This window comes from Lampetra fluviatilis, chromosome 14, assembly GCF_964198595.1.
Source record: "Lampetra fluviatilis chromosome 14, kcLamFluv1.1, whole genome shotgun sequence".
NCBI classification, from domain to species: Eukaryota; Metazoa; Chordata; class Hyperoartia; order Petromyzontiformes; family Petromyzontidae; genus Lampetra; species Lampetra fluviatilis.
In genome coordinates this window covers 12340739-12350724 of record NC_136288.1, presented here as the reverse complement: position 1 = coordinate 12350724, position 9986 = coordinate 12340739, and the positions used below count along the sequence as shown (strand labels likewise).

General features: G+C 45.4%; 1 protein-coding gene across 1 annotated transcript in view; it reads right to left on the bottom strand.

Moving 5' to 3' along the window:
* Positions 1–9986, bottom strand: part of TAF2 (TATA-box binding protein associated factor 2) — a 63394-nt gene that overhangs the window by 26405 nt on the left and 27003 nt on the right. The window contains exons 17-22 of the mRNA XM_078862727.1: positions 9679–9819; positions 9455–9565; positions 7268–7461; positions 4988–5127; positions 3344–3413; positions 1844–1953 (exon numbers count right to left, since the gene is read on the bottom strand). Of these exons, the coding sequence (XP_078718853.1) occupies positions 1844–1953; positions 3344–3413; positions 4988–5127; positions 7268–7461; positions 9455–9565; positions 9679–9819 (766 nt within the window). The remainder of the gene's footprint in view (positions 1–1843; positions 1954–3343; positions 3414–4987; positions 5128–7267; positions 7462–9454; positions 9566–9678; positions 9820–9986) is intronic.

The following is a 9986-nucleotide window of genomic DNA, read 5'->3' as shown; positions in this document are numbered from 1 at the left end:
CATCTCAATCGACGCCCATCAACGCACTCCCTATCTCTCACCTCTCTCATCTCTCTCTACTCCCCTCCACGCACTCTCCAAAGACCACAGTCGACCTTCACTCAGTTGGCAGAGGCGCTCATTCTCCTCTGCTGCTCTCAAGGTCTAGAACGCCCTTCTCCCAACTATCCATTCCGTTGACTTCCTGCTCCTGTTCAAGTCCAGGCTTGAGACCTTTCCTTTCCTCGTCTTACTACGACCGACTGCCTCCCTCTATAAAATATGCCCACTGTCTTTGTACAGTGCCTTGCGATGCAGTCGCATTAAGACACCCACACATCCCTAATGTATTCTAAATTGTATTGAATTCATTTTACATTACGCCACGGCTCCAGTGCAAGTTACTGAAGTGACACTGCACGTGGCAGCGGCACAACACACACAGACCTTCGAGAGACTAAAGGTATCTCTAAATCTATAACATACGACAACAGGCAAACAACAGGGCGGTCGGAGACTGTGACTGCTGCTTGCGAGCCACCGCCAGGGAGAGTTGGGGCACAGGCTGTTAAGAGTTCACCTTGGCCTTGGGAGGCATGCACACTGTACCTTCGTATCAATCAGCCACCCTTGACAGGTCAGGGTCACCTCCCCAGGCTCGCGGTTCATTACGTTGAAATTACTTGCTCGGGAGCAGGTTTCGGGTCTCAAAGTTGAGTATGCCGGATGAATACACACACAAAGAGCCCCCGTATAGTCTTAACATACTGTTGGGGAAAGGGGTGTTTGCGAGTACCTACGAAAGGCCGAGTGACGATGTTTCCACACCACGCCAGGGACTGAATTGAGGACGAGTCCAACCACACACACACGAGCTCGCGCCCCGTTGCTGCCTCTGTGCTCGCTTGCGATTGTCGTTTCTAGGGCTCTGCTCGTGGTTGTTAAGAGCACATTACAATAATAATATTTTAATTTACGGTGAATAAATGCCTCGGAAACTCAAAGCGCCTTACATCACGCCATCTCAATAAAGGTCACCCCTAGTGGCAGCGGTCCCCGTGCGGCACAAGGCTCAGCACAGGCCTGCAAGCGGAAATACCTAACCAGTAATGAGCAATGCTGCGTCGTGTAATATTAATATTTGTGTATTTTATTTTTATTGCATTTGTGTGTATATTTGCATGTGTGTCAGCATGCGTGGGTCTAATGCAGGGAGTACAGAAGCATTGAAGGAAAGTAGTGATTAGCGCACTACGCTATGAACCCAACGACCCAAGTTCGATGCCCGCTCACTACCAATAACAGTGGCGATTTTTTTGAACCGGTCCAGGGACTCTCCTAGGCTGACTCAGCATCAAATGAGTACCCTGTGCGGTGTGTAACAACGCCACTGGGGAGACAAAGGCGGTCGGGCGCGGTGCTGGCCACCCACCACCTCGTGCGCCGTGCCGGCCTTAATAGGTACTCGCTAACAGCACTTGCCCCAACAGTCTGTTCAGGCTATAGGGGCAATCTTTGTCTTTGAATGGTGTGTAGATGAGTCACACATGGTGTAAATAACACCGCTTCAAATTAAGACGGAAATCGTGTGTTCGCTTGTATATGTGCCAACACCAATGGCGATAATTTGATCCCGGTCCTGGGCCTCCCCTAGGTCAACTCAGCCTCAAATCAGTACCTGGTGTGTAAACATCATCACTACGGAGACAAAAATGGCCCCGGACGTGATATTGGCCACTCAACCCCTCGTGTGCTGTGTTGGCCTTCTTAGGGCGCTGGCCAAAAGCACTTTCCCCGACAGTACGTTAAAGGCGATGACGGGAGCAGATTCCCCGCCTTTATATGCATGCGCGAGCTTGCGTACCTGAGTTCATGAGCTTCCAGAGATTATCCACCAACGCCTCGCTACACAGCGGCGAGTCCGAACCGCGGGCAAACGGCGGCACGCGGATCATCATGCTGAGAATCTTGTGCCTGCGGGATGAGCGCGGGAGAAATGCGCGCGCGGATGCCATGAAACGATGTCAAGACAACGGCCAACTATGATCAATTACTCGCAAACGATGAAAACCCCTCGGCCAAAACAGGATTTGATGCCAAAGAACCCCCTTCTCACCTGTTAAATAATGTAACATTGCATTAAATCACGCGCGCACACACACACACACACGTGGTAAGCGAATGTATGCTAATGAGTTTGGACATGAAGGAACATTAATTTATTTTTACTGCGTATTATATTAGAAGAGGAACAGGCCGGAGAGTTAAATATAGGTTCAATTACAGTGCTTAGGTGAAACTATATTAAGAGCTGATGAAAACAATAACGCTTGCATAGAAGCAGGCTTGCAATAGATGCTCAGAACGTTCCCAAAGCATCTACGATGACAATCATAACTGCAAACTTCACAAGTATTTGTTATCAACAGGCAGCTAAAAATGCGAAAAAAAGGGTGACCTTTCAAATGTATTTTTTTGCTACTGAAGAGACATTCTGCAGATCAACTACCATGGTGAATGGATGGAAATGGCAAACAGATCAATTTAAAAGTTTTGTATTTCAATCTCTTAGATACTTCTGACAAACATAATCTCGATGATCTTTTAATCTTAAACAAAAAAGAAATCGGTTTCAAATGTCAAAAACGAAAGTTCACGCTTCTGCTGCTGCTGCATCGGCCTTAGCTTCTCTCAGCCTGCGACGACGACGACTATATCCGCAATTGTACATTCACACCGCCAGTCAGATAAGCCGAGGGGGGAGCGCATGCAAAAATAAATCTTAATAATTTTAATAGTCTGGAGTGCATATGAGTATGTGGCGCGCGCTCCGGTGGTATATATTTAGCCGTGTAGATAGGCTCGTCTGTAAACACGAGCACGCCGGAACAGGTGCATGCACGTGCACACATGCGCGCACGACTTAAACGGCAGAGGCACACGACGGCGGCCAGCCGCGTGTGTGCAGGCGACGCGGTGGATTTCATTCACGCCGCGATTAGAGCTTCGATGAATATGTATGCGTGGCAGGGCCCGTTTCCCAAAACTATTTCTCAAACTGAAGGAGACCGATGGGGCCTGGCGGGCTGCAGGCGTGGGCGACGCGCTCAATGGATGGGGGGGCTTGACACGATCATGTGTGACCTTTGTCGGCGGATTAACCGACGGGCGAATTAGTCCGGAGCGACGGGTGAATAATCGGCGGGCAAAGCAGCTCGTTGCGAACAATCAGCATGTTTGCATTACATTGCGTTAACCTTTAAAGGAATAATACGTAATGCAGCGCTATTGATAACGGCGAAATCCATGATGCCAGTCAACGGTACATTGCAAAGGAGAGGTGATGAATGGGCTTGTTTATTACCTGATGTAAGGTATGGGGTCCGTGTGAACTAGGTCAAGCAACCACTGCAACACATCTGCGCTCATGTCCACTGCGGTACAAAAATATAGGAAAATATAAATTGCGCATTATAACAGAATATATACAATTTCTCAGTACATTTCAACTCATAGATTTTATTGCATGTAATGGTTTTTGTTGGAGTTTTGAGGATTAAAAATTTGCTCCTAATCATGAAAAATTTCAGCCCACCCTCATATTTGCAAACTGTCCCGTAAGGGTGCAATTAATAACCCACGATGTTTACTCTGCCGTGTGTAAAAAATTATACAGCAGGATGCTCCATTCGCTTGTGTCCACATAATTTACTTTCCAGATCATTCGTTGGGTTTTAAAATAAGAGCTATAAAAAATAAATTGTGTGGCAAGCATTTATTATAAGAAACGGTATCTTGATTGGATGCACGTGTGCGTGCTAGGTGCACATGTTCGCTGGACCATTGCTCCAGGTTTTTGGGCAGGTTTGTATTCATTCTTACATTCATTGGAAGACTATGGATCGCACGATGACAGAGATGCTATCCGTGTGTTTAATCGATGCTGAAGAACACACACGGTGGTTTGTACTCTCGAAAACGTGACCCCACTCACATTTCCAATCACTGTTCTATTTAAGTTGAGAAAATTACAATTACATTTTAAATCGGAAAACCCATTGCTTTCAAACTGCTCGTTGTTGTGTTTAGTTTGCTTGACCTCCCCCCGCACCTCCCATTACCACGGTTGGCTACGAATGGTGCGAAAGAAGTTAAATATACAGTACATACCTAAAAAACGTGTATCTCTAGGCACACTGGTATATTGCTTTTCATGACTGAAATGTTTTTCTCAAAACCACTCCAAGGTGCTCTCATCCACCACTTTATTTTATCCTTCTGATCCCGCAGTCTGCCTTTAATAACTGCCCTAGGTACACACTCACACCAATATTTTCCAGTTGTGTCTCTTCCAACAGATGTCTTCGATTGTCTAGCGAGCTTGTTGTACGTGACGTTAACCTGGGCTCAACCTTGCAACCATCTTTTATAAAGTCTTTCAATCATTTCCTGCAGTTAATTCCAATTGGTTGTTCCAATGCTTATGTTCGTAGAAAATCAGAGATGGTTAGTTAATCTTATCTCCATTTATGTTCATGCTAAAGATCTCCAGTACAATTTACAGGAGAAAATCTGATAATGTAACTGTGATTAACTTTGGCCAAAGTGCTGTCTATATGTCGGACTCCTTCTAATCCGCATTTTGTTACTTTCGTCATGTCCAGTGTCGATGTTACATTTAGAAATAATTTCAGAATCAGAAGCTTTATTTAGACTGGAGGAATCCGATGAGCTATGAAGCTCGTTTTCACAGATGTCCAGTTGTAAATATTACCTCCTATTAAATATGAATCACAAACATCAACGATGAATAAAATGAAACAAAACCTGAAAAGCTGCAAAGATGCAACAACTTCAAGACTAACAATAAGATAAATATTCAAAAGTGGAATTCACGCACGTTATTGCTTGAATGCGCGTGAACAACAAAATAACAGCGCGACACCATCATGACAGCCAACACAGAATGCGGGAAAGAGTCAACGCTGCGGGGTTAGGAGGGTCCGACCTCGCGTGAAATCCACCAGGGCCTCGAGTGCGGCGAGCCGGATGTCGACAAAGTGGCCAGTCTGCGCGTACGCCTTGAAGATGGCCGGGTCGCTGGGGATGTGTCCGTTTTTTTGGAGAACACGAATCGCCTTCAGGCAGCTACAGCGGCGTGCGAGCCAGGGCCAGCGTGGGGCAATCGGCATGGCGGCGGCGGCGGTGGTGGGAACGGGGAAGCAGAGGGCAGAGGTCACGGTTAACGAGCGGGCATCAAGGGCACGGAAGTCGATTTAATGGAGAACGGCGGCCAGCGCTTGCAAGGTTAAAATCGGCACGAAGTTGCCCCCCCACCCCACCCCAGCTCTCACCCCCCTCTCCTTCTCTTTCGATTTTTTTACCTTTGCTTCCCCTTAAAAAATTCCACGCTCTCGCCTGGACTCCCTTCATTGGTAGGGTAGCGAGCCCACCTTTCTCCCTTTGCCCTACCCCGAGAGCGCCGCGCCTCGGGCTTTTGTCCGAGGCACCCATCGCTTTTTACACGCTTTTTATTAACTCACTCTGTCTGTTGTTGTATTCTCAAATCTTGTAACTCAATTTTTACCCACTTCCCAATGTGGTATCGACTGCAAACTTGGTATACTTATGTCATACTGATGACAATACTAGATTATATCAATAAAAATTTTAAAAATATATTTTTAAACATAATTTTTCATATGTTATGTTTCCGCTTGTGTCTAATTGTCCACGCTTAACTAACGTTGGCTGTGATTCACCACGGCCCCTTACGTTATGGCAAGCTTCGGGGACACTTCCTGGAGTCGTGGAGTTCTTCCATTACTCGTACGGTACATTTCATGAAAGCGTGTGTTTAAAAAAGTTTTTTTTTTATATTACTTATTATTGCTCGCTTCTGTAATAAAAAAAATCGGCACAACAGCTTAATTTTTTGCATCTCGACCAAAACGTTTCCCGGTGATTCACTCTCTCGGATATCTATTGTAGTGACTAGCGTTCACTTTCACCGGTGCCTATTTAAAGAGACCACCAAAACTTTCCATTCCACTGAAATAAACTCGACAATCTACACGACATGCCTTGTGTTTGCAGTGATCCTAACCTGACACGATGCCATGTCAGCCCAATATCACCTTCAACCTACAACGGCGAACATATTTCAAAAATGAAATTGAATAATAGATGTACATGACAGGAACATAACAAATAAATTCGCAATGCTCCGATGGATTGCCATGATCTGGGATCATGATTCGATGAGTGAATCATATCTTTTTGTGACCTGGTGGTAGATGTAAAATCCAGACAAACGTGAATCGATAAAATGTCGCCTGTTAAAATCTATCAACGTATAAAAATGTTGGTGTACTGGGACCACAATATTCGAATTGATCAATGAACGGAGGAAACTTGACGTAAGTTTTATTTCAATAAATCGTGCGAGCGGCATAATGTCACAAGAAAAAGTGTCCGCACGGAACTCTCGCAGAGCAGTGCGAGCCCATCTGTTAGACAACGTGGAGGTATATGTTACAGAACTGCTGCTGAACTCCATTCAAGTGACCTTTTTGATCCAGGCACCAGGTTGTGTAGTATCCCACAACCAGTTCATTGCTTGGGGAGGCTAACCCACAGTTGTAATTTTCTAAATCTGTAATACAGCTAAATGAAAAAATATCTGCATAATTCCACACTGGAAAAACATCACATATCATTCATGCGTACGCATGGATTATGCAATTCATTGTGTGCAGTCATTGGTGAACAGGCTGAGACCATAAACTCGCTACAGTGCAGACCCTTGTTTATTTACTGGCGGCTGAAGCTCAGACTCAAACGCAGGATCACAGTTGCTACCAGCTCAATGTGCTCTGACGCGTGCCACCGACCAGACCAACCGCATAAAAAAAAACACCTCTCATCACATGCATGGGGGACAGGCAGGCACATCTGCCAGTCCACAGAAAATCCAAAGACCTCCTAGTTTAGCCTACACGGGCTGTTGAGGCAAGCACCGTTAGCGAACAGCTGTGAAGCCCGCACGGTGCACAAGCTAGCCGTGTGGCCAGCCACCTTTGTCTCTCCAGTATTTGCACATTTGTACCAGGTACTCATTTAAGACCGATTTGACCTAGGGGAGATCCAGGACCGGTCCAGAAATACACAACCGACGCTGGCGGCGGGCGTGAAGCGATCTCAGAATCCACGCGCTACGTAAACAAGCACGTTGGCGTCCGCCGCACGTGAAGGTCTTGCACGCGCTCGCACAGATGGAGGGACGCACCTGATGGTGACGGTGTGCCGATAGCAGGGCAGCAGCTTCTCCATGTTGAGGAAGCGCGTGATCTCCTCGAGCACGAGGCGCACGTCCGCGTTGAGGTTTTCCACCGTGCGGTTCTCGTTGCTCACCGCCACCGCCGGCGTCACGGAGTTGGCGAGGGCTTCGATCAGCGACGCCCGGTAGTAGTTATCCGAGAACTGTTGAGCATCGCACGTGGCAGCCGTCGAGAAGCGTTGACAAATTATCGGCGAGAAGAAGGCGGTTTCTGAGCTGCAGTCGATTGTACGTGCATTAAAGAGTGATTAGCGTAATAGAATTCAATGTGCTTTTTTTTTTTTTTTACAAAAACATATTTCCACCCACCCAGGAAAGTTCTGCTAAAGAGTGTGAAAAACTCTAAAGATCTCAGTTCCGCACGCAGAATTTTAAATGGGTTCATGAAAACGTAGGAAGGTAATTATCTTGAAATAAAAAATTCCAGCGGGGAAAAAACAGGCAGATTATAATTGCAATCATCATCTTGTGAAGGCAGTAAATGAATGTCGCAATGCATTTTACAGAAGCCTCATTAGTCATGTAAGTCATTGTGGTTTTGGTTCCAATCTAATTACCCATCTGCAGTAAGAACGCTTTGTATGCTCGACCTGAATGTGAAATTACATTATACATGAAAGACAAAAGAACAACTCTCCACTAACTCAACCTCCAGCTTGAAAACAGCTATATATATACATATGTTATATGTATGAAAAATAAATACATGCCTCCTTTTCCCCACGTGATAAACACATCGCAGCGTGCCACGCAGCGTCTTCAGATGCAGTTACATTGAGATGCTCTATAAATCCAAAATGAAATTGGAAATGTGCTTCTGTAACGGCTGTATATGTACAGTACGTGGTGTCCATGTACATTTAATAAAACCACTACTGGATGAAGACTGTAGAAAACAGTGTTTTTTTACAATCAACAGCAGAATGCTTCGATTATATTTTCTGTTACTATTTTTTTGAAGGCATTCTTACAAATTTTGTGAATAACGCGGTGGCAAGTCAACGGTGGGTGTGCAACAAACAAAATTGTCCTTGCCATAGGAATGTGGAAATTGCATTACTGATGTAGAGATAAGCGTTACTCAACACGCGTCCTCCGGTTTTTCCCCTCCATATTTATGAACGTGAGTTTAAGAGAGTATTTGGCTGCTAGAAATTTCCACACGAAGATGAGCCGCATCGTTGAGCTATCGAATCGCGACAGCCAGGTCGCTTCTGATACAAGAGCGATATAGCTCAGTGGACCTCACCTGGTAAAATAAAAAATAGTTTAGTTGAAAAAAGATTTGGCCACTTTTCAGTTGACAAATTTGTCAATAACACTGCCTTAACAAGGACAAAGTATAAAAGCCGGGGGTAATCAGTGATGCAGATATAAGGATTAAAAAAATAATTGAAGGCAGTGTGATTAATGAATGTGTTGAGTTTTTGCTGTTATTTACGGTCGTGCACCACTGCCAATGGCAGCATCACCAAATAATTCGTTCAGCCAAAAGATCATCACAGGACCAATTCCGTTGATCCCACCACAACTCACTTCTACCGTTTTCGATTTAAAGCTTTCGTGACTGCAGGGATTCATCTTCTTGGTTCTTTCGGTAAAGTCACGTAGAATGGAAATAATAAAATAAATAAATACAATTCTTTTATTATTATTTTTTTTATCATTTTATTATTTCCATTCTACGTGACTTTACCAAAAGAACCAAGAAGATTCTATCGTTTTACTACATATTGCAGCCTGTTCTGCACTTTGTCCAATGACCACCATCTGGATGTCGGTCCTTCGTCTTGGTCAGAGAGGTTTAGGTGCCTCTCCATTGTCTCTCTCGGTAAACCTGCTCCCCCGCACTCCGCAGATGTGCCCACCCATAACAATCTGACCTAATACGATGACGCCCACGTATATTTTATATCGCCACGTCCCTCTTCTGACCTTGCAAAGCCGAGCACGGTACTACACGTGGATAACAGAACAATCATTTATTTCGAACTACTTTTTGCGTTGAGTTTGTTGTCTTTCCCCTGCACCTCGGAGTGGTTGGCTACGTATGGTGCGGAATAAGTTCAACACACACACGCGTACATAAACGCGCGCACATCGCATTACAAGAGTAAAACCGAGAATAACGGTCACCTTGTTTTTACGGTTGTCGTTATACTTGATGAGATCCAGCAGGAATGTGAGCACCTCCTTGGGACACATGCCGTGAATGTCTCTCTGCATGGCCATTGTGACGGGGATGGTCTGCAGGGGAAGAACATCATCGTCGTTACATCCGATCCGAGCCACGGAGGGCCGCGCAAAGACGTCGCAAAAAAGCCTGGCGACTTAACGCCACCGCAGATGCCGAGGGCCACCTTGAGGAGGAAGTAGCTCTGGAAGTTGCAGAAGTTGTTCGTTTTGATGATGTTGGGGCAGGTCTTGCAGCAGAACATCCGTGTGAAGATCGACTTCATCGCTGGGGGTCCGTTCCACGTGTTCACCATCGCGTTGGCAATCTGAGAATGCGAGGCACGGATTAACTGTCCTGTAATATGACCGCGCAGTTTCACGAAAGACAGTGAAAATCTCTCAAGAGTTTTCACAATTCAAATTACTTTTTTTCTTTCTTACCGAGCAGTTTTATCGTCACATTGTGACTATAGCTTTTCCTATTAAAATCGGA